The 26,561-nt window shown below is 32.6% G+C and overlaps 2 protein-coding genes across 3 annotated transcripts in view; both read right to left on the reverse strand.

The window, feature by feature from the left end:
• The window catches only part of LOC127728275 (signal transducer and activator of transcription 1-alpha/beta-like), a 46,491-nt gene extending 41,366 nt beyond the window's left edge, over nucleotides 1-5,125 (reverse strand). Inside the window, exons 1-2 of the mRNA XM_052235570.1 lie at nucleotides 5,011-5,125; nucleotides 217-362 (exon numbers count right to left, since the gene is read on the reverse strand). Of these exons, the coding sequence (XP_052091530.1) occupies nucleotides 217-356 (140 nt within the window). The 5' untranslated portion in view covers nucleotides 357-362; nucleotides 5,011-5,125. The remainder of the gene's footprint in view (nucleotides 1-216; nucleotides 363-5,010) is intronic.
• Nucleotides 5,126-16,910: 11,785 nt separating this feature from the next.
• The window catches only part of LOC127728288 (nose resistant to fluoxetine protein 6-like), a 75,238-nt gene continuing 65,587 nt past the window's right edge, over nucleotides 16,911-26,561 (reverse strand). For both annotated transcript variants that reach the window (XM_052235611.1, XM_052235610.1), the window contains exons 14-15: nucleotides 24,392-24,534; nucleotides 16,911-23,226 (exon numbers count right to left, since the gene is read on the reverse strand). In XM_052235611.1, coding sequence (XP_052091571.1) covers nucleotides 23,101-23,226; nucleotides 24,392-24,534 — 269 coding nt within the window. In that variant the 3' untranslated portion in view covers nucleotides 16,911-23,100. The remainder of the gene's footprint in view (nucleotides 23,227-24,391; nucleotides 24,535-26,561) is intronic.

Genomic DNA, 26,561 nt, shown 5'->3' on the forward strand with positions numbered 1-26,561 from the left:
GGCATAACTTTCAGAGATAAATGTGACAGGGCTTAAAATAGTGTTCAATTTATGGTAATACTAATGTTGCAGCTTACTAAAGTTATCATGAAAACCATACTTCACCAAAACTATATTGGAAGTAAAGCTATATTTTGAAACTGTTCTATACAGACTATGAATTCAAAAATCTCTCTACTTATTTTAAGTTACAAAAGATAATGTATAAATACATACCATATATTATCACTAAATAGATCTTTACAATGGATTCTCACATACATCATTGTTGGATTATACAAGCCTTCCCATTGGGATCGAAACTCTTTGTTTTTACAAAGTCCATACACTAAGTCTAACTGACTTGGTTTAGCCATGGTTATCTGAAAGTCATATGATCTAGTAGTAAGCAAAAGTAAGTAAATCTATCAGTCATGTACATGTTATGTGCATATAAAAAATTGAGGAGAAAGTCCCCATATCTATTTTGATGCAGGACGTTTCAGCCACAGTCATACTTTGTAATGTCGTTTGGACCATGGTCTTTATCGTCATAACGGAAGGAAAATATAATTGCTTCTAGTGCTGTCAAGTCTTAAGCAATGTGTGTGAGACTCACACATTTTGATGCTTATTTAGCTGCATTTTAATACCTTTGGTCTATTTTTTTTCTCTTTGATCTTTACAATTTTGCCAAATCTAATGCATTTGCTTCATGAAAACTTGACAGACCTGTTTCTTCTAGAAACAGATTTTAAGAAACAAATAGAACAATACTTTTTTATCATACATTTATTTTCCTTAAGAAAATTAGTAAAATGGAGATTATTAATAAAAAATGAAGTTTTTAATATACCAAAGAATATATGATAGTTATTAGAAAAGTGAAGAAGATTGTGGTTTTTCAGTATTCGTTAATTTTTTATGGCATTTTTCTCTATTCTTTATATTTTTTGCCCATTATTCTCTATTCTTTATATTTTAGCACCCCATTATTCTCTATTCTTTAATCTTTTGCCCTATTTTTTATATATGTTGGTCTTCATTCTTCATATTGCCCATTATTCTCTTTTCTGTAAATCCCATCCAGACCCTCATATATCAAAATATTTATAATTTCATGTATAGAAAATCATGAATTGTTTTAATGAAATTTTATTTTTATGGTGATAAGATGATTAATTATTAAATGTTAATTATTTATGATTACTGTTAATTGGTATTTTTCTTATGGTTGTGGCCTATTATCTGTTTCTTGCATGGAGAAATATTTCTTGTATTCTTTCACTGCACGGAGTGTGATACGAAAAAGTGATATGAATTTGATTGGCTTATCCAGCATCATGAGACCATATTACGTCATTTCCATTGGCTACTCAATAGGTCATTGATGACTTTCAAAGGTTAAGACAATGCACATTTCGTCCATGGCAACGGACATATGTGATTTCTTTAATCATGTACAAACCAATCACATTTTTCACCTGAAAATCTTCTTTTTGTCAAATTTTATTATATTCTGAAGCGTACACAAAGTTTAAAAATGTCTGATGTTAAAGTTTGACGCTGGAACAGGACACATGAGGTCACACTGGTTTGTGTGAGAGACTAGATAAACAATTCGCAGAATTTTTAATTTAACATAATGACCATAAGAGAAATAGGTTGCATACGGAGTGAGAAATATCAACTCGAGTTATTTAATTTCAATATAATAATAAACGAGACTTTGGCGAGTTTAGGATTACTATTTAAATTAAATAACAAGAGTTGATATCAATGATATCCAATTCTCACAAGTTACTGTTAATTTGTATTTACAAAGCTAATTTGGTATTATTGTTATGTGTCATGATTGTGTTATCTGGCTTTGGTGTACTTACCCTAAATATTTTAGTGATTTTTTTTATTTGGAATAGTGCATGATTTGAATAATTGTGTGAGCTTTAAGTTTATCATTGTTGATGTTTTTGATTGCTTCAAGCTATTTTACACACATGGAAATAAATGCTCTATATGAACTGACACCAAATTACATATATGGTCAGATCATATGTTTTCGTACGTCATATGAATTCGTACTATACATGCTTTTTCAATTGAAATTGTGACATCACAATGCATTCTTAATAGCATAAAAACCCATGAGACGAGGATATATGTTGGTACCTTCAATGTTCTTTACACATGGAAATAAATGCTCTGTAGGAACTTATAACTGAAATGCAACAACATAAACACCTGATAAACATGTGCTTTGTTCCCTGGTTTTTGTCATGGCAATGTCTTTGTGGCGAGTTTGATAGCCACTTGGAATCTTCTTCCCTTCTTTTACAAGTCTCAGATGATTGAACTTGGCCTTTGATCATCATGACAATATTCATTATTCATTTCGTCAAAATAATTCACAAAACACTAGAGGAAACCTGTTTGCATTTTTAGAATATCACTGTATTTTAAAACAATAAAAAAAAACTTGGTTTCATTATTTTATAGCTGTAACCGGAGAGCATGATTCTACTTGCAAAATCGTATGTCTCCACCGGGACTCGAACCCGGGACCTCTGTGTTACAAGGCAGCGCGTTAACCGACTGAGCTAAAGAAGTACTTCCTTAGCTCAACCGCTTACGGCTGATTAAGTATCTACTAAATTTCTAAGGGAAGCAATCCCGTCACACTTCCCCCACCTCAAGAGTCATTATACTCTATAATGATGATATCTTCATCTTTTTTTATATTTATGTTTTAACCTTGCTAGGTATTTCTTCTAACCGTGGGTTTTTATTGTTGGGCGCCAATGTAACCGGAGAGTATGATTCATCTTGCAAATTCGCATGTCTCCACCGTGACTCGAACCCGGGACCTCTGTGTTACAAGGCAGCGCGTTAACCAACTGAGCTAAAGAAGTACTTCCTTAGCTCAACCGCTTACGGCTGACTAAGTATCTACTAAATTTCTAAGGGAAGCAATCCCGTCACATAGTAATACACTAACTTAAACATGATTAAAATATTATTCAACACAAAACCTTTAAGAATTAAGGGTGCGAACGTGAATGGAAGAAAATGTGAAAGGGGGCAAACAGACCCTGATTCAACAGACTGCATAATTATCAAACACAAATCTGTTAAAAGAAAATCAACACAGCAGATGTATAAATATTAGATGCAGTCTTTGGTGTCCATGTTTCTCATACTTATGTTTGTTATGGACAAATTGTTTATTTCTTTTCTCTGTTATAAAAAAAAATTAATGAAGCACCAAAGTCAAATGAACGTACAAATTACGGCAAAATTACTTTTTGTTAAGTAATTAATATTCTTTCTCAAAACAAACTTCTGTCATAACAATGATATATATATATAATGTCTAAAAATAGCAACAATCAACCAATCTATTTAGGCGTGGATCAGTTTGTGAAAATAAACTGATACAGTTACTGAATTAAATTTATATAAATGTTTAAGAATATAACTTAAACACGCTAATTGATACATATTGATAAAAACAAATCAAAACAATAATCTTGAAATCATACAATTTATCGAACATCAATAAATATGTTAAACTTTTACTCCAACTTTATGTAGTTTAAGCTACAAACATATATTTTTTTTTATAGAACATCAATAAATATGTTAAACTTTCACTCCAACTTTATGTAGTTTAAGCTACAAACATATATTTTTTTTATAGAACATCAATAAACATGTTGAACTTTTACTCGAATTTAGTGTAGTTTAAGCTACAAAAATATTTTTTTTGTCATGCATCCGATTTCACCTTGAGAGATGCACACGCCTGATGAAGCTAGTTTGTCTAGCGAAATATTGCGTAATTCTATTTAAAATCTAATAGAACTTTTTAATGTATCAATTAGCGTGTTTAAGTTATATTCTTAGACATTAATATATAAAGTGGGTGGCGCATATTCGCCTTGGACACATTTTCGCTGTTTTGCTATTTCTTCTGTAAAATTTTTGTGCCTTTACCCAATACTTGCCTAAAAAGATGGTAAAGGCTGTTTGTAATGTTCGAACTGTTGATATTCCTCTTTACCCCATTTCCAAGGTTATTCGCACATATAAAGAAATACGCAGGTGTTTTTAAACGATTTTGGCAATTATGTAAGATTTATATGGCAATCATGCACAGTCTTAACGTAAATATTTGTGAGAAAAATCGTATAGGAATGATCTCTCAAGCTAATTCATGTTATTGAAAACATTCGTTTTTTTATATTATACCAGGATAATGAGGATGGTCATGTCATACATTGCGGCGAAAATGTGTTCCCCATGGTACACGAACAATTTGATTACCTCTTGAGTTGCATTTGTTTTTAGAACATTTAACCTATGTTTTGAAGATGATTCCTTTATCAAACATTTTTTTCATATAGTTAAATTTCTGAAACCTACATAAAAAGTTCCAAATATTCAAATGTAGGTCGGATGTAAGTGGGAATGTACGAATTATGCTGCGAATATGGGTCACTCATTCTATATATATATGTTTTAAGAACAATATGAAATAGTCTGGCCAAATGGACTATGGCTGAAACGAATGTGACCGAACTAGTAACCCTGCAGGCGAAATGTCTAGAAAGCGTCTATTTTTGTTTATTCCTTATTTTTTTCTCCCATTTACTGAAGTATTGGCCCATTATAGTCTAGTGTGTATTCTTGTAGTTTTTGTTGGCATCCTTGTCGGAGGCAGATTTAGGAAAGTGGTTGGTTGATGGTTTTAAATGCATAGACTTTTTCCATTTCCCTACAAATATTGCCCTTTTTTCAAAATCCTTGATTCACATCTGCTTGTTGAGTAATTGGTAGTTCTCATGTGACAACAACAAAAAAAAAAACCAATATTTACAATAAAAGACTCAATGTTATAACTTCAAATGAACAGACAGATATACTACAAATTATTACGACTGTCATGATTGCTTTTGTTGATGGTCATGTTGATAGTTCGGGAATAAAACTTGAACTTGTTTATGAAACAATATCAATGATAACATTACTTACGTCCTCTGTGACTTTTGAAGCATCAGCTACAACTCTTCGTTTTATGCTATCAGATACAAAGCGGAATTTGTATAGTCTACACTTTCTTGTCAATACAAACTTTCGGTAAAGGCAGAAATCTATTTTAAGACCGATAAGCCATGTAGAGCCAATGAAAAGCTTTCATAAACGGAAATCCCCTTATAGGGTGAAGGTCGATCGGTTTTCAGAAAATTCAGTTAACCCAGAAAAATACTACAGTATCGTGAAACAGTTTTATATTGTAGCTGGGTTTTTCTAAATTTTAGAAATAGCCTTTCAAGACCCAAAAATAAAATTAAATATATGTAGGTGTAAGATGCCTGGCATTTACCTTTGCTTTAATATTGTGTCATAATGTATAATTATGTCTCTATACTATATAGAGCTGCAGTAGATAGTGTCACATCTTTGTCCCAGCTAGGTCATATACATATTAGTCTAAGCGAAGATGGAATTTTGCATTAATCTTTAGAGAACAGTTATAATTAGATATGTTTACAGAAACTGAACGGAAAAGTATTTAAAAACCTAGGTTTAAGTCACTCTACAACCAATCAATCGTACGTCGAAATTTTTCTATATGTTTCATCAGAGACATATAATAATGTATTATATGTCTCTGGTTTCATTAACTGTATATTCTATCAATCAAGTAATTCTTTACCTCTGTATTGTTCTTTTGTATTTGTTTAATTGTTTGATTATAGTTATAATCTCATGTTGCCCCTTGTGGGGCCATTAATTTGGAATAAAGTATATTCTATTCTCCGTCATTTGGTCTATATAGGGTGTATAGAGAGAATTTATATAGTAAATACACAGTCTTGGGTCAAAAGTGAAAATTCCCTTATTATTTCATATAAAATCAAATGTTTAATAAAAATTCTACTGAAGATATTTCTTGTCCAAATTGATTGATTTTTTTTCTTCATTAAATACAGAAACGTCTGTAGTTTCTTGCAATAATTATGAACTATATTAATGTTTTATAATTTTTGGGAAATTACTGTATATAAAAATATAACGACAAACATGAATTTCTGCATGAAATAATCATATTGCTATATATAGGAAAAAAATGACACTTATAATTTCAATATTTGTATACAAATAAAGATGTCTCAGTAATGACATGTCATAAAGATATGCCAGTCACAATGACAATAAAAAACTATACACATTTGTTTGTTTAAAATTAAAAATTTTGTTAAAATCGGACCTCAAATTAGTTTTTGACAATGTTTTTAAAAAATGGTTTTTAGATGAAATAATAGGGAAATTTGGGATAGGTGAAACACTTTTGATCTAAGACTGTACTATACAAATCCTTGGTCCCACATACATGAAGCATTAATTAATTGATAAAGTAGCTTGAATAACTGCTGTGACTTAATTAAAATACTGACATCAAAGAAGGGGTCTAAAAAAAAGGGGGGGGGGGTGTAATGGGTAAGAAAGTGTTTTGATATTTTTTCAAACATATGTTTTCGATTCCAGACACTTTTAAAGCATTATAACTTGATAAAGCATTAAAAAAAACTATGATTATTTGTAAAGTCTGACTGAAAAGGGGTGGGGGTAATTTTCCGATATGGGAGGGGTGTAAAAATAACATGGATAAGAAAAATAGTTGTAATATATTCAACATGTTTTAAGCTCACCTGCCTCGAAGGGCCTTGTGAGCCCTTTGATATCACTTTCACTCTGTTGTCTGTCCGTCCGTTTTCTGTCGTCCGCAACATTTACTTTTAAAAATTTTTCCTCCTGTGAAACTACTCAACCGATTGAAACAAAAGTTTGTCTTCTTCATCTGTACCACTGGGCGTTTAGCAACCAACAATCAATCAATCTTCATCTGTAGGATGTCAACTATAAAGTTGGTGATTTTCGTCCAGTTTGATCAATGAACATGGTCACTATGTATAGAAATAGAACATGGGGGAATATCTGTCCACCAGTTTTGGAGTTATTGCCCATGAATTGTTGATTTTCACCTTTTGGGCATTTCCTTGGTGTTGTTTCAAAAACTATAGGAGTTCGGATAAATGTGTAATGCAAAAATTATCACCATAACAAGATGTATCCACCCTAAAAATTGGAGAAAACTCTGACTACTTATTTTGGGGTTATTGCCCGTATTATGTATTTTTTAAACAATGTTTAGCAGTTGTTGGCTGTTATCGTGAAAACTATAGGAGCTAGTGTAGATTGCAATAATGATAAGCACCACATGATCTATTAACCCTGAAAATTTCAGAAAAATCAGTCAACCTGTATTTGGAGTTATTGACCCTGAAATGTCCATATTTTGCAGTTTTTCGTTGTTATCGTGAAAAAATAGCAGCCCGGCACTCAAAGCTAGGGTTAAACTCGGACTATTATACTATATATTATGTCCCAGGTTTAAAGTGTATAATACAAAAATTATCAGCACGGCAAGATCTATAACCCTGAAAATGTAAAAAAAAAATCTGTCAACCTGTGTTTAAGTTATTGCCCTTGAACTAAATATAGCGATTTATATAGAGTTTTGCTATTTTGTTTGGTCGTATTTCTTATTTTGTTTCAGACTAAATAAAGTAAAATTTATTGAAATCATTGACATTCGAAAATTGAAGCCTGACTACTCTTCGTTGTCAAAACAAACTTGAAATAAACGCTATGTTCGACTAATATGTAGAGCTAAAGCAGGTTTTTGGTGCACTTTGAAAAGGACAACTATGTGCAACTGTAGACACGTGACTCAAGGACTATACAATTTATGAAACTGACTAGAGCACCAAACCTAAATAACGATCTAGTCCATGGCGCAATAAAGTACTGCTGCGTTCATGGGGCAAAGACCACAAACCTGGTCATCGACTGGTTAGGGAGCTACCATTTGATTTTTGTGGGGCGGGGGCTAGGATGAAATTTTGAAAAAAAAAGGCAGGACAGGAGTTTTGAGTAAAAAAAAAGGCAGGATGAGCAACTTGGCAAAAAAAAAAAGGCAGGATGACAATTTATGTAAAAAAAGTCAGGATAAACTAATAAAAAAAAAGGCAGGACCGAATAGAGTGAAAAATAAAAAGGCAGGACAGAGATTACAACTAAAAAAAATCCAGGACAAAATTTTTCATCCTAGCCCCGCCCCCATAAAAATCAAATGGTAGCTCCTTTAGTCAAGTTGTTTCATTAATACATGTACATGTATCTTGATCTATCTTCGTTTTTATCTTCACGGTAACTAGCTATATCGTCAGATCATATGTTTTCGTACATCATATGAATTCGTACTATGGGAAATTGTGACGTCACAATGCATTCTAAATAGCACAAAAACCCATATGAGATGACAAGCAGTACAGAAAATAACATTGTCAAAACTTGCGAAATTGTCCGTCATTCAACATCTTTCAATCGATTTAAACCAGTGCGTTCTTATGTAGTGCATAATATTATAAACCAAAAATAACCAATAAAGCATAATTGTGTTATTCTCCGGCGCTAAACAACATATTAACCAACTATTCGAAAAACCCTATCCAACAAGTGCCATGTCTGCAGCATAATATTGCATGTGCAAGACGTCTGCAGCATAATATTGCATGTGCAAGACTAAAAAATGCAACAAAAGTAAAGCACTGGTTTTGTAACACTTGTAAAGCATTTTGAAGTTGTTCAGTTTTACTTTTAATTTCAAAACCTATAGTATGTTTTTATTACGATTTTTAATTAGAATATCAATTTTAATATGCATGCTTTGCTTATGTAATTATATTTTTTAAAAAGATATTTTTTTGTTGTATGTAATTAAAGTAACTTTTAATTTCAAAACTTACGGGATATTTTTATACCCCCGCTTTAAAAAAGTGGTGGTATACTATTTTACCTCTATCCGTCCGTCCGTCCATCCGTCAGTCAGTCTGTCCGTCCGTCCGTCCCATAAATATTTTTCATCGCATCTTTCTCAGGAACTACATTACAAGGATTTCTGAAATTTGGTTTCAGGGTTTATATGAGTCAGCTATACCGTGTGATGCGTTTTCAGATTCATCACTCAACAACTTCCTGTTTACCTTATACTTTTAGCGGGTGGGGGTATCATTAGTGAGCAGTAGCTCACAGATTCACTTGTTTATTAGAATATCAATTTTGATATGCATGCATGCATGCTTTGCTTATGTATACATTTTTAAAGAAGACGGAGATTTTTTATTAATATGTTAAAGTGTTTCTACATTTCTTTCTATTCTTAATTAATATACTAAAAAATCTTCATTAAGAATGGCAAAATAGCAAAACTCGTTATAAATCGCTATTCTGTCGGCTCCGGCAAAGTAACGCTAAGGAATCTATTTTGCCAGAGCCGGTAAAATAGCCACTGCCTTAATTTTTTTCGAAGTTGATGATTTCAACTTCACCATTTGGAGCTCTTGGTTTAATAGCTTCATTGTGAGCAGCAACCCTCTATCAAGGAAATTGTGATAGGAAATGCAAGCTGTAAAAGTAAGAAAACGTCTTAAAAATTATTTTCGTATAGTTCCAAATACTTATTTGATCAGATGGACAGGCAGGGGTAAAACTGCTAACCCCCTCCTTTCAGAGCAGTGGTACAATAACTTGACCAAGAAGTTTGAATTACTATGACGATCTGAAATTATGACATCTATAAAAGGGAGGAATTGGGCGATTTTTCATGGTAGGGGATTCCAAATAACAAGGTTAAGGGAAAGTGTTGTGATATCTTATCAAACATTTGTTTTTTTCCCTTCCAGTTACTTTTCAGAGCCTAATTACTATGATGATTTGAAATTTTGGCATCTAAAAAGGAGGGATGGGGTTATTTTCTATGTAAGGAGGTCAAAATATCATGGCTAAGAATAATGTATCTCTTAAAGCATGTTTTTGATGACAGGTAAGTTTTATAGCATTATTAGTAGATAAGTTAAATAAAATGCTTTCATTATTTGGAATTCAAACATCTTAAAGGGGGATGGTTATTTCCTGTTGCAGAAAGGTCAAAATACCATGGATTAGAAAAAAGTAGTGTGATATTTTTTTCAAACAAATGTTTCTCATTCCACATACCTTATTTAGCATTATAGTAGGAAAAGTAGTTTAAATAAACTATGATTTGAAATTCTGACATAAAAAAGGGTGTTGCAAAATACCATGGCTAAAGAAAAGTGTTATAATTTTGTTTTCGAACAAAACATTTGAATTACAGATACCAATGTAAGCAATATAACTTTATAAAGTAGTTTAACTAACTGATGCTTTGAAATTCTTACATCTACAGGGGGAAGGGGGTCAAGGTAAGGGTCAACTTTCCATGGTAGAGGGTTCAAAATACTGTGGCTAAGAAAAGGTTTCATAAAATTTTATCAAATGTATGTTTTTCATTCCTTAAGCTTCATAAATTGTTAAAAACGCTATTATAATTGAAAATTCTGACATCTAAAAGGGGGTTAATTTTTCGTAGTAGGGGTCAAAATACTATGACTAAGAAAATAAAATGCTCCGTGGGGCAAAGCTTGATACGACCACAGAGGTTGAACACTGAACGGTTGGGGCAAGTATGGACACTACATTCAAGCTTGATACAGCTCTGAATTTGGATGGTGATTAAATATTTGACACACATCATAGGTTTCTGACACAGAATGAATGTGGTCAAAGAACTGAAAAATTTGAAATTGGACTTTCACCTATTATGGTCCAATATCCAAAATCGTAATACACAGTTAGATTCAGCATATAAAAAAAAACCATATATTTAATTTTGTTGAAATCAAACTGTTTAATTTTGGACCCTTTGGATCTCAATGTGGACCAATTTGATAATATGGCTCAAAAATCTAAAATACAAGGTTAGATTCAGCATATCAAAAAACCCCTATATTAATTTTTTTTTTAAATCAAACAAATTTTTATTTTGGACCCCGATTTGGACCAACTAGAAAACTGGGCCCAGAATCAACAACGGGCTGTCATTTTACAGCAAACCGGATTTTCCTGCAGAGGTCGAACCCTGAACAGTTGAGCAAGTATGGACATTTAAGCTTAAAACAGCTCTGAATTTGGATTGTGATTGAATATTTAAAATAGATTATTATATAATTAATAATGAAAATGATATTTGCAAATCTGAACCACAAACAGGATCATGTAAAAATGAAACATTAACACACACAACAAAAATAAAATACCACATAACAACTGTGACATCTACCTTCATAACACACATGACTTAAAAAAAATAGTTATATAGAAATTTTGATGTTATCATTACTGGTTCATGGGGGGAGAGGGGGGGGGGGGGGGGTGGGGGTCATACACCTTTACTCAAGTTATTGTCTAGAATGGAAAACAAACTTATTTGGACGAAGACGCTGATAACGTCATAACATTATATGAACACAATAATTTTGCGGTCGTATAAAAATATTAGGATATTTTTCAAATATATGTACATGTATTTGTAATGCTGCAATAAGTATCTTGAAAATAAAACATGTTTTAGAAAAACCCCACTCACACTTTGTGATATGTCACAATTACAAATTCTCAAAGCATTCAAACTACTTTATCTAGCTATCGCATTATAATGTTTCAAAAAGTATCTTGTATGAAAAACATATGTTGGCAGATTTATAACCATTTTCCTTTATTTTGACCCTTTTACCATGAAAAATAAAGCAAGTACCAAGGTAAATTGACCCCCTTTTGTTTTCAGAATTTCTAATCATCCTAGTAATTTAATCTTCTTTTTTTTTAAAAGTAATAATGCTTCAAAAAGCATCTGGAATAAAAAACATATTTTGGAAAAGATATCTTGACACGTTTTCTTGGTGATGGTATTAGACTCCCTCCACATTAACATGAAAAAATTGACCATTAGATGTCAGAATTTCAAATCATCATAATGACTTAATTACTTTATCAAGTAATAATGCTTCAAGGAGTATCACTATCAAGAACATATGTTTAACAAAAGTGCACAAGCTGAAATGTCTTGCCTGCTTATGATTAAATTTAATACCATACACCAAATAAAGTTAGTCTATTGCTAATAGTATCTAAGAAACAGACCTAATTACCAAAATTGATTATTGACTAATGAACCATTAGAATGAGGTCAAGATCAGATCAACCCTGACAGACAACCTGTACACCATGCAATCATTCTGTACACCAAATATGCTTATAGTATCTAAGAAACAGAGATAAACATGAAAACTTAAAATTGACTAACGAACCATGAAAATTAGGTCAAGGTCAGATGAACCCTAACAGACAGACATGTACACTGTACAATCATTCCAAACACCAAATATAGTTAATCATAAATGGACAAAACCATGAAAACTTAACATTGATCAATGAACCATGAAAATGAAATCAAGGTTAGATGAAACCCGACAGACGTACACCTAACAATCCTTCCATACACCAAAGTGGTCATAAGGCTTATAGTGGAGTTATGGCCCAAACAGGAAAAACTTAACATTGTCCATTGAACCATGAAAACAAGGTCAAAGTCAGATGAAAACTGTCACTATTGCTTGTATCTATGAAACAGACCAAACCACAAAAACACAACATTGACCAATAAACCATGACAATGAAGTAAGTTAAGATGAAACCTGCCAGTCAAACATGTTCAGGGTCTGTACACCTTACAATCAGTCCACACACCAAATATAGATGACCTATTGCTGAAAGTACCGGTATCTAAATTCTAAAATACTGACTTGACCAGGAAAACTTAACCTTGATTACTGATTCACAAGAGTGCACACACTGAAATGTCTCGCCTTCTTTACTAATCACTGATATTATGTTGATAGTCCTTATATAAAGCTTTATTACAACTGTCACATAAACTTAACATTAACCAAGAAAACTAAACATTGACCAATGAACCATGAAAATAAGGTCAAGGTCAGATGAACCATGCCAAGCAGGCATGTACAGCTAACAATTCTTCCATACAACAAATATAGTTGACCTATTGCTTATAGTTTAAGAAAAACAGACCAAAACACAAAAACTTAACACTGAGCAATGAACTGTGAAAATGAGGTCAAGGTCAAATAAAACCTGTGCGACTGACATATAGATCATAAAATATTTCCATACACCGAATATAGTTGACCTATTGCATATAGTATTAGAAAAAAAGACCAAAACTCAAAATCTTAACTTTGACCACTGAACCATGAAAATGAGGTTAAGGTCAAATGACACCAGCCAGCTAGACATGTACACCTTACAATCATTCAATACACCAAATATAGTTGACCTATTGCATAAAGTATAAGACAAGAGTGCACACGCTGAAATGTCTTGCCTTCTTTACTAACCATTGATTTTATGTTGATAGTCCTAAATACAAAGCTTTACTACAAGTAACACATAAACTTAACATGATCCAAGAAAATGAGGTCAAGGTCAGATAAACCAAAGGAGAAATACATGTACACCTTACAATCATTCAATAAACCAAACATAGTTGACCTATTGCTTATTGTTTCTAAGAAACAGTCTTAAACAAGAAAACTTAACATTGACCAATGAACCATGAAAATGAGGTCAAGGTCAGATGAACCATGCCAGACAGACATGTACACCTTACAATCAATTTAGGCATTAAATATAGTTGACCTATTGCTTATAGTATTGAAGAAACAAACTTAACCATGAAAACTTAACATTGACCAATGAACCATGAAAATGAGGTCAAGGTCAGATGATACCTGCCAGACATCAAATATAGTTGATCTATTGCTTATAGATGAAGAAAAACAGACCAAAACACAAAAACTAAACACTGAGAAACGAACCGTGAAAATGAGGTCAAGGTCAAATAAAACCTGTGAGACTGACATGTACATCATAAAATTTTTCCATACACCATTTATAGTTGACCTATTGCATATAGTATTAGAAAAAAAGACCACAACTCAAAAACTTAACTTTGACCACTGAACCATGAAAATGAGGTCAAGGTCAGATGACACCTACCAGTTGGACATGTACACCTTACAATCATTCCATATACCAAATATAGTAGACCTACTGCTTATAGTATCTGATATATGGACTTGACCACGAAAACTTAACCTTGTTCACTGATCCATGAAATGAGGTCGAGGTCAAATGTAAATTGTCTGACATGCATGAGGACCTTGCAAGGTACGCACATACTAAATATAGTTATCCTATTACTCATAATAAGAAAGAAATTAACATTACAAAAAATGTTGACTTTTTTTCAAGTAGTCACTGAACCATGAAAATGAGGTCAAGGACATTGGACATATGACAGACGGAAACTTCGTAACATAAGGCATCTATATACAAAGTATGAAGCATCCAGGTCTTTTAGCTTCTAAAATATACAGCTTTTTAGAAGTTAGTTAACGCCGCCGCCGCCGCCAGATCACTATCCCTATGTCGAGCTTTCTGCGACAAAAGTCGCAGGCTCGACAAAAAACAGACCAAAACACAAAAACTTAACTATAACCACTGAACCATGAAAATGAGGTCAAGGTCAGATGACACCTGCCAGTTGGACATGTACACCTTACAGTCCTTCCATATACCAAATATACTTGACCTATTGCTTATAGTATCTGAGATATGGACTTGACCACCAAAACTTAACCTTGTTCACTAATCCATGAAATGAGGTCAAGGTCAAGTGAAAACTGTCTGACATGCATGAGGACCATGCAAGGTATGCACATACCAAATATAGTTATCCTACTACTTATAATAAGAGAGAATTTAACATTACAAAAAATGGTAACTTTTTTTTCAAGTAGTCACTGAACCATGAAAATGAGGTCAAGGACATTGGACATGTGACTGATGGAAACTTCGTAACATGAGGCATCCATATACAAAGTATGAAGCATCCAGGTCTTCCACCTTCTAAAATATAAAGCTTTTAAGAAGTTAGCTAACGCCGCCGCCGCCGCCAGATCACTATCCCTATGTCGAGCTTTCTGCGACAAAAGTCGCAGGCTCAACAATAAAATGAGGTCGAAATCAGGTGAACCCTGTCTGAGAACATTCATTTCCAGTTTTGGGACACACTTCTGTTTTAAAATCGACTGCACCAGTAATGTCAGTTGTAATATTATCTCAGGAGTGAAATATGATTTTTCACAGTAAGATCTATTTTCAATGAACAAGAGTGCACACGCTGAAATGTCTCGCCTTCTTTACTAACCATTCATTTTATGTTGATAGTCCTAAATATAAAGCTTTACTACAAGTAACACATAAACTTAACATGATCCAAGAAAATGAGATCAAGGTCAGATAAACCAAACGAGAAATACATGTACACCTTACAATCATTCAATAAACCAAACATAGTTGACCTATTGCTTAAAGTTTCTAAGAAACAGCCTTAACCAAGAAAACTTAACATTGACCAATGAACCATGAAAATGAGGTCAAGGTCAGATGAACCTTGCCAGAGAGACATGTTCACCTTACAATCAATGTATGCATTAAATATAGTTGACCTATTGCTTATAGTATCTAAGAAACAAACTTAACCATGAAAACTTAACATTGACCAATGAACCATGATAATGAGGTCAAGGTCAGATGATACCTGCCAGACAGACATATACACCTTACAATCCTTCCATACAACAAATATAGTTGATCTATTGCTTATAGTTGAAAAAAAACCAGACCAAAACACAAAAACTTAACACTGAGAAATGAACTGTGAAAATGAGGTCAAGGTCAAATAAAACCTGCGAGACTGACATGTACATCATAAAATATTTCCACACACCAAATATAGTTGACCTATTGCATATAGTATTAGAAAAAAAGACCAAAACTCAAAAACTTAACTTTGACCACTGAACCATGAAAATGAGGTCAAGGTCAGATGACACCTACAAGTTGGACATGTACACCTTACAATCATTCCATATACTAAATATAGTAGACCTACTGCTTATAGTATCTGATATATGGACTTGACCACGAAAACTTAACCTTGTTCACTGATCTATGAAATGAGGTTGAGGTCGAATGAAAATTGTCTGACGGGCATGAGGACCTTGCAAGGTACGCACATACTAAATATAGTTATCCTATTACTCATAATAAGAAAGAAATAAACATTACAAAAAATGTTGACTTTTTTTTCAAGTAAGTCACTGAACCATGAAAATGAGGTCAAGGACAATGGACATATGACAGACGGAAACTTCATATCATAAGGCATCTATTTACAAAGTATGAAGCATCCAGGTCTATAGCTTCTAAAATATAAAGTTTTTAAGAAGTTAGCTAACACTGCCGCCGGAGCCGCCGCAGGATCACTATCCCTATGTCGAGCTTTCTGCGACAAAAGTCGCATGCTCGACAAAAACAAGACTTTCCCAAAACACAAAATTGTCTTGTGAAGACTGTCCAGATTGCTTGGATGTCTGATAACCTTTTTTTTTAGGACTTGCTGTGATAACTGCACCAGCAGTTCTAAAAAGGCTGTCAGACGTCCAAGCAATCTCTTGCTGTCATCCATAAAGGTAGAAAAATAACTCCTGTAATCAGTTGCATACATTGAAACAACAAATTAAATACAAATGAATGGTAATCCTTAATTACCTATCTACTATATTTGTTATTTTTGGGCAACAGGAAAATTTTGGCCCGATATAGCAAATTATCTCCAATGCTAATACAAGTAAATACCAAAATGTCTTTGAACTACCACTAATGATTCTCCTTAAACTGACCTTATCACAAACTAAAACAATTTTGACTACATCTGCCGTGATCAGAAACAACCACCCTTAGTTTCACCTTTGTCTAGGCGACACAAAAACTGCGCACAAAGGTAAGAATGACTAAACAAAGACTTTTGTATATTTTTATTCCATTTATACTGGTATAAATATCTACAGATAGGTCATCAAAAGGAAAGATCATAATTAAAACACAAACAAAACAGAATTTTTCTTAAATTTTTTTTATATAAAATGAAGATCCAAGTTTCCAATGAGCACAGAGATACTCTAGTCATCAAACTTATAGCCATACTAAAAGTAACTTATAGCCATACTAAAAGTAACTTATAGCCATACTAAACGTAACTTATTCTCCTCTTTTGAGCTCTACATACAGATAACTATATGAAGCATACTTTTCATATCTTGAACTAAAAATACACAAAGAAGAACATGTGCCAGATCTTCAATGACTTGATGTCAATAAAACATCTTAAATAAAAGTCTCATGCTTAACTTCATTTTACAAATAATCAGCTGTACAAAGAACAAACCAGATCTAAAGAATTACAAAAAAAGTTTGCTGTATATACTAAAATTAATAAAAGTTAAACTGTGAGCTGTTGCTGTAAGTATTTGGTAATCAGGAAGTTGATGAGTGATGGGTGTGAAAACACATCACACAATAAAGCATGCTCACATGGAGCTTGTTTCCTAATTTCAGAAAGCCCAATTTGTTGTTCCTGAGAAGAAAAAAAAATCCTGCTTGGTCATTATGTGTATAAATCTATAAGTATTTAGTAAACAGGAAGTTAATGAGCTGTGAATCTGAAAATGCACCACTGAGTATAGCAATATTTTGGGACAAAAACACTGATGGATGGAAGGAATCTGATTTAAATATAATGAACATTGGGAAATTAATGAATTTGTGACCTAACACTTGCTGCCAATGTTTCAAATGTTCTAAATAAATAGGTAGGTACAATAGTCAAGTATGTAAACTTCTCAATTATCTTAACTGACCTTGGTTTGGGAGGGACATTGATTAGTTAATCACTTTACAAATGCTTTTAATATTTGTTTAAAGTGGGGCGTTTTCCAAACAACATAAACTTGTGAGCAAGTTAAACTTTCTACTTGAACCAAATATAAAAAAAAACCACAGTTGATAAATCACTCCTGTTTGGAGGGTTAAAACTCAGAAGGCTCTCACCAACAAAGGTTTAACAAATAAAATACTTCACTGAATGAATCTGCAAGATTTTAGTATCTTATTTCACAAAAGCGGAAGGGTCATAAATCTTGGATGAATCTGTTAATTACAGGGTCACATCAAGAAACTTTCAGATCCATTGACAGGTATGGTTTCTTTTAAAAGGATATCATATAAGAAACACCTTTTCTAACTATACACATATATGCATGTTGTTTCTATATTCACTGAACTTAAAAGGAAGGACTATTGTGATTAAATTGATCAAAATGTAAATATGTATAAGAATAAAAGGAGATGTTGGGTATAAATATGAATGAGAAATGTAATACAAACATTAAGTCTTAAAATTTGACATCTACAGAAGAAAACTTTTCCAGCATAATTTAAATATACACATTAAGTTACCCTTACCATGGACTGGTGGGCCATTATATTACATGCCAAATCTCATTATTTTGCTCTAAGGGCTCTCTATAATTTTGGAGGTTAACTGTTTGATACTGATTTCATGATTCTGCATATCCTGTCATGTTAAAGGGGCAGTTTGAGCCAAAATTTAATCATAAAACATTGAAATGGAGAAAATAGGGCAAATCTGCAGGTGTGGGCTTCCCTTCTGTGTCTGTTTAATTTTCAAGTAAATAATTTGTTATTTTTCATAATAAAATCAGCAATAGAAATTTATGATGAAAAACATAATCACTCTATAGAGTCAAATGGTTGTTCCCTTTCAGGTTGTTTCACACAAATAATATTTAAATAGCAAACAGATGTTACATTATAATTATAAAGATGAAGAAACATACAAACATGTTAAAAATATAATATGCTTTTCTATGGCACTATCTAATGTGTATACTTCAAACTGCTCAAATTACTGGCCACTTTCCCAACTTCTTCTTTCAGATTACTATATTGGACAGTATGTTTTCTTCACATTTTTACCATAGATAAAGAATTTAATTCACCAATACATATTAACCACTATCAAAATAGGATATTTTACACCAACAAAGGTTATCATGGTTCAACTTGTTAGACATATTCATTAGAATATATGTAATTCTATAAACCAAAAATTTTATAGTTTCCACTTCCAAATGTTGGTTAAAAAGCATTGACTAAAATACTTATAATTTGTATGCCAATAATGTAGCGTGATGGGAAAATGGGCTGTTCAAATATTTTCAAAAGAAATACTAATGAAGTATAAAAATCAAGTGTTTAGGAATGTACATAAAATATTTACTCTGAAATTTAAAAAATAAATAAATGGGGAATGTGTCCATGGGACACAGATGATGCCCCCACTTGCATATCATATAAAGTTATAAAGGGACATAACTGAATAACGGTAAAAGTGACGCTATCCAAATTTGTACTTGATCTGAGTTTTGTGGTAATAAGTATTATGTATAAGTTTGATAACATTTGGTTGAGGCAAACTTAAGTTAGAAAACGGAAACAAAAATTCAGCAATTTTTCCATTTGTAAAGGGGCATAACTCTAGAACAGTAAAAGTGACACCACCAAAATTCAAACTTGATCTGTATTTTCTGGTAGTAAGCATGTGTACAAGTTTCATAACATTTGGTTGAGGCTAACTGAAGTTAGAGAACGGAAACGAAAAATTCAGCGATTTTTCCATTTGTAAAAGTGACACCACCAAAATTCAAACTTGATCTGTATGTTGTGGTAGTAAGCATTGTGTATAAGTTTCATAACAATTGGTTAAGGCAAACTAAAGTTAGTTTATTTATTTTGTATTTACATTGTATCATAGATCAAATTTATTTGTTAAGTGTCTGTTCACTGGTGTTAATATGTCTTTTGATTGAGTTAAGCCATTTCAATTGATATTTTATAGTGTGTCTTTTTATGTTGTGATGTTACACTATTGTTTCAGATAAGGGTTAAGTTTTGGTACCATTAAAACGTTTAAACCCGCTGCAATTGTTTGCACCTGTCCTGAGTCAGGAATCTGATGTTCAGTAGTTGTCCAATGTTGATGTGGTTCATAAGTGTTTCACGTTTTTTATATAGATTAGACCGTTGGTTTTCCTGTTTGAATGGTTTTTACACTAGTAATTTTTGGGGCCCTTTATAGCTTGCTGTTCGGTGTGAGCCAAGACTCTGTGTTGAAGACCGTACTTTGACCTATAATGGTTTACTTTTATAAATTTTGATTTGGATGGAGAGTTGTCTCATTGACACTCATACCTCATCTTCTTATATCTATTAGAGAACAGAACCGAAAAATTCAGCAATTTTACCATTTGTAAAGGAGCATAACCCTAGAACGGTTAAAGTGATGCCACCAAAATTCAAACTTGATCTGTGTTTTGTGGTAATAAGCATTGTGTATAAGTTTCATAAAATTTGGTTGAGGCAAACTTAAGTTAGAGAATGGAAACCAACTTTGGGACATACAGACGTACGTTCGGACGTACATACGGACGGACAAGGGTAAAACTTAATGCCCCCTCCGCTACGGTGGGAGCATAATTATGAACAACCTAGCAAAATACTTAAACCATGACTTTCTATCAGGTATCTGTCCTTTTATCTGCCCATCCATAATAAACAACAACCTCATACATGTCTAACAATAAAGTTTATATGGGTCATTTTCAAAGACTCTAATATATTCCTGAGGGGACATAAATTCAGGTAAATATATAAATACATATATCGCAGAACAATCATGTAAAAGATTGGTGGTATTTCTGATTATGACAATACCAGTTACAATATATTATTAACTATCTACATCATAATAACATAGTTCATACAATATATATCACAACATCATAATGTTTAAAACTTTAAAAATCAACAAGATATAAAAAAAAGTAAAATATTACTAAATAAAATTCACATAAAACAATCCAATGAACCAAATCTATACAAACTTTATAAGGACATTTACTATATTTTTAAAGTGAGACAGCAGATATAAATATGATGTGTTTCTAAGTGCTTCTGAAATTTCAATACTTGTATCACTCTCTGCAACATTAAATTTTTGGGGAGATTTCACAATGAGTGCTCAATGTTGTCATGACATCATTTGAAGTCAGGTCCCAAGTCAGGAGCCTCTGGCATTTGTTAGTCTTTTATGTTTTATTTTTAATTCTAGTTCATTTATATGTTTCAGAGTTTAGTGTGATGTTCATTTTCACTAAACTAGTACACATTTTTGTTTAGGGGCCAGCTGAAGCTCACCTCTGGTTGCAGGATTTCTCGCTGTGACAGTGTTGAAGACCCATTGGTGGCCTTGGGCTGTTTTCTGCTCTTTGGTCGGGTTGTTGCCTCTTTGACACATTCCCCATTTCCATTCTCAATTTTATCATTTGAAATCTGTTTTCCACAAGATTACCTTTTAGCAAGTTTAATTCAGTCTCTTGTTGGAATAAGATATTATTGGTTGGCCTTACATAATATCAAGACTGTTAGGGGGCGGGATGGTGGTGTCAGAAGGCACTATTAATTTTACCCAACAGTGCACAAAATTTTGATTTCCCTCTAATTGGTAAAGCTATCTTTTTTAAACAATCAACACTTATTACATTTTAAAAGAAGTGACTTTAAAAAAGACTACATGCAGGCATTCCAACTGAATTCTGAAGTTGTCTAAATAGTCAATAAAACAATGGGAACAGATGCCTTAGAGCTCTTATTTATCTGATTTTACACTTCTTTTCATTCGTTTGTCATTTTTAGTGAATTTTCTTCCTTTGAAATTAATTCCTTTCATTAATTTCTGTATTTAATGGGAAGTTACTTTACTTAACTGATTAAAATTTTGGGGATATTTGTTGATATTTACAATATAGTGTTAATATTTACAATATAGTGTTAATATTTACAATATAGTTTTGTTTCACAGAAACTAATAAATAGATCAACATATTTTTCTGAGCCGCCTGTGTCCTAGGGTTCACATATTGCATTTTTTTCAATTAGATAAAGCAATTTGCCTCATCTGCTTGATAAGAAAATTTAAAATGCACCATCAAAATATATCAGAAAATGGTTTTATGACAAGGGAGATAACTCAAATTACAAAAACAAATATCTGTCTCTTTTCTATAAAACATCTCCACAGTCTTCCAACAGTTTTATGCTTTTTCTGTAATGTAAATACCTACTAGAACAGCATAAAAACACATGAAGCAGCATGAAAGCATGAAGTGTTACCATGCGAAATGAGCAAAATGTGACCACGCTTTACAGAGTTGATTTGAGCAGCTTTGTAAAATATCTGACCAGTTCTGCAATTTGAATTGACCAACAAGTTGCAATTGAGTCTGAATTTTAAATGAATTGCAACAGATGGAGATAAAAACTAAGACAAATCAGAGTAACATCTAGCATGTAGTTGCATCAACTGAACCTGTCATTCAACTGGTAGTTCATATCTGATTATTACAGAGTTGACCTTTCCTTTATTTATATATGACAAACATTTTGAGTTCAAAACAAGCTTTAGCTGATTTTTTTTTAAATTCACTTATTTCCCATATAAATATTGCAGGTTTGCCCCCAAAGAAATTGGAGCATTAAGGCCTTTTTATGGTCTAAGAATCCACTGGTATTTGTTAACATCTTCAAAAATACATAAAATAAATAAAAATATGGAAGATAACAGAAAATGAATAAAAAATGCAGAATTTTCAATATTATGTCATAGCAGTGACATCATAATGAAATAAGCTAATTCTTCACATATTTTCAAGAAATGTTTGCCCTAAGACACCTTGAGCACATTCAAGAAACAATAAACACCTTTTAATTGAACAGAGTTATTATACTGGATCATATTTTCACCAAATATGAAGTTGTTTCTTGAATATACTCATACGTTTCTACTGTGATATCTACTTTAATGTTTTACATAAAAATATGAAAAAAATTTTTATCATTATTTCGTGCCTTGTAATTTTTTTAAAGTTTCACTGAGCTCCTTAAAAAAATGATTTTAAAATGCAAAAAAATCATAAAAAAAAGTTTAAAACTGCTTATACAGGATGAAAAATATTCTATCTTTTAACAAACTAAAATCTCTGAAATTTGTATTCCTATAATGTAATTGAGCTGTTAATCTTTCTTCTCTCCACGTCTAAAGATGACTTTTTCAAGTCCCATCATAGGTGATTCAAAAGCTAACGAGGCTATGAATGCTGCAGCATATGACAGACACATGTTTGGTAAAAACAGATACATCTACAAATAAACAATTTTTATATAATTACCAGTAGCATATCAATATTTTAAGTTAAAGTAAACATTTTACAATTGGTGCAGAAGTAAATGTTGAAAGGTCAAAACTTTAAAATATCAATAGCACAACCATACATGACTTTGTAAGGGGCTTTTTTTATATCACTGTTTACATTTTTACTCCTTTAATAATGCTTAAATAAATGTGCACATACCAACTTTGAATGAGTTTTTATCATTAATATGCATACGAATGTCATCACTAAAGAACAAAGGAGGAGGTTCGATAACATCCTAAAACGGCCCCTATTTCTAGCAACAATTTCAAATTAGGATTTATTTACCAATATCACAATGAATCATAGCTAATACAATGACTAGATAGAAAATATGTCTTTTTGTTGAAAATTTACGTACTTGCGTTCTATTCATGACGTCACAAATAGCACTCATTTTGATTTTCAACGAAAATTCAATTAAAACGGGTTAATTTCCAATGATTTTTTGGACAGGAAACATAGAGCGCATGCGTCGACAAAAAAGCTTTTTTAACAAAATGTTTGTTATCACATTTTACATATCTGACTTGAATAATTAGTTTGTCGACACCTGCGCTCTATGTTTCCTAGGCCTTAATTTGTTTGAAATCTGGACGATTTGGACAAATTTTGCAAAAATCTCTATTTTTGACCTATTTGGGATGTAAAAAACTAAAACTTTGACAAAAAAGTTCTATTCCAACTTTCTCACGTCTTTTTATCACTTTAAAACATTTATTATCTTGAAACATTAAACTTAATAATCAGGGCCAAATATGACCCTTACCGAACTTACTCCTTTCAGACTTAATGCGTACCAGTAAGTAAACCAGAGGAATTTGCAAAAAGCAAAATAAAACAAGGTCTAGGTTTTCCTTGAAATTTGGCTATATACTAGCTTTTAGTAACTCTTAAATTGGTACTTTGACATTTTGTTACTTTTTTTAAAGTTAAGTAACGATCTAATGAGTCAAGCCCTTTTCATTTGAATTTTTTTGTTTGCTCTAATATTGTTGTGTAAAAGCACTGTCCAAAGTTAGGGGTAGGATTGAACATTCACAAACATTTAATCCTACCACATTCATTATGTGTCTGTCCCAAAGATTATAAGATGCACTAATGAAACTTACAACTGTCAGATCTGAGAAATGGAGAAATTTCCTTTGTACATTGCTGAAATAATACATAATAATTGGATGTATCAGATATGCACAGTATGTCAGTCTACTCAGAGGAACAAATGCTTTCCAGGATAAAATAGTGTTCACAAAACCTGAAATATAAAACAAATCTAAGATATACCACTGTACAAAAGAGAAAGATATTAATAAAAAAAAAATTTTTTTTTTAATAGTATGCCAAAGTCTATCATGTGAACATATGATCTAAATGACAAAATGAAAGTTTAAACAAACAATATATTCATTTTCTTTAAGAATGTTTGCTACTCTTGTTTTTGACTATTTGTCAGATATTCAGAATCTTTTACTTTTATCCATGTAGTGATATTAAAAATTTTGCCTGCTAAACCCCACTTTTCTTTTCATAATTTTATTACATATAGTTTAAAAAACCATTTTTGAAAATCTTATGAAATCCTTGTAATTTTTCATAGTTTATGAAAGAAAAAGCTGAAATTGTTAAATGTATGAAAAATTTATTTTAAGAATCATTTCCCACCAAATTTTCAAGTAAATTTTTTGGCAAAACTTTTTCAATTATAATCTCATATTTTCTTAGAATTTATGTTGAACAAGAAATGATTGTAACAGGATGCTGTTACGAAGTCTCCCAAACGAAGCTCCCATAATTCGTCATTCCCAGGTTCGCCTGACATTGGGCAAAGTCCAGTAAAGTTATATGCATTAATGATGCCTGGGGACTGACCCTGTATATCATTCAAATCATCTTGGCATGACAAACCAGAATATATATGGTTTATGGGTGGGGATCTCGACCATTTACAAGATATAAGTTCATTGGGGGTGGGGGGACCCCTGGGGACTGACCCTATATATCTTTCGAATCTTTGTGACATGACGAACAGGAATATATATGGTTTAGGGGTGGGGATCTCAACCATTTGCAATATATAAAAACTTTATCAAATGGCAGGGGGTGGGGGTGATCCCTAGGGACTGACCCTATATATCATTCAAATCTTCTTGGCATGACGAATAAGAATATATATGGTTTAGGGGTGGGGATCTTGACCATTTACAAGATATTAGGTCATTGGGGGTGGGGGACCCCGGGGACTGACCCTATATATCATTTGAATCTTTGTGACATGACGAACAGGAATATATATGGTTTAGGGGAGGGGATCTCAACCATTTACAAGATATTAGAACTTTCTCAAATGGCAGGGGGTGGGGTGACCCCTGGGGACTTACCCTTTATTTCATTTGATGTGCTTTATCATGACTAACAGGAATATATATGGTTTAGGGGAGGGGATCTCAACCATTTACAAGATATTAGAACTTTCTCAAATGGCAGGGGGTGGGGGTGACCCCTGGGGACTTACCCTTTATTTCATTTGATGTGCTTTATCATGACAAACCAGAATATATATGGTTTAGGGGTGGGGATCTTGACCACTTACAAGATATTACAACTTTGTCAAATGGCAGGGGGTGGGGTGACCCCTGGGGACGAACCCTTTATTTCATTAGATGTGCTTTATCATGTAGAACATTTTCAATTATAAAGATTGTGTCTATCACTAACGGTTTTCAAGTTATAATCATTTGAGAAAAAAAGAAGAAAAAATCCCATAGGGTTCTATAGTAAACCCCTCCCTTCTTTTGGCCCCTCAAAGTACCCTTATTTAGACCCCAATGCACAAACGAAACCCTGATTGCACCACTAGACATGTTAATCTAACATATTGTGAAACCTTAAGTAAATCTGACAAGTGGTTTTGGAGAAATGGTGCGGACAAGTTCATTAAAAAAAGTGGCGGAAGAGCAAGAATAATAATAATAACTAGATTTGCCATTGCAAGCAATAGCGGATGTCACCCTTCCCCCATTGTCACTAGATTGCAGCCAGTTTTAAAATTTTAAACAGTGAATGCACATATATACTGATGGCTATACATCTTTCTGTAATTTTTTAGAACATTTAGTGAATTTACAAATTTAACGCATAATTTTTCCTTTTTTGCCTTGTTTCCATGGTAACGGCAGCCATTTTGGAAATTCCAACGCCAATTGCTGCTTCCACACATAACAGTCAACATTATTCATTAAGTTTGAAGCATTCTGGAATTTTTGAAATTTTTGCTCCTGTATC

Source organism: Mytilus californianus, unplaced genomic scaffold, assembly GCF_021869535.1.
Source record: "Mytilus californianus isolate M0D057914Y unplaced genomic scaffold, xbMytCali1.0.p SCAF_2, whole genome shotgun sequence".
Lineage (NCBI taxonomy): Eukaryota > Metazoa > Mollusca > Bivalvia > Mytilida > Mytilidae > Mytilus > Mytilus californianus.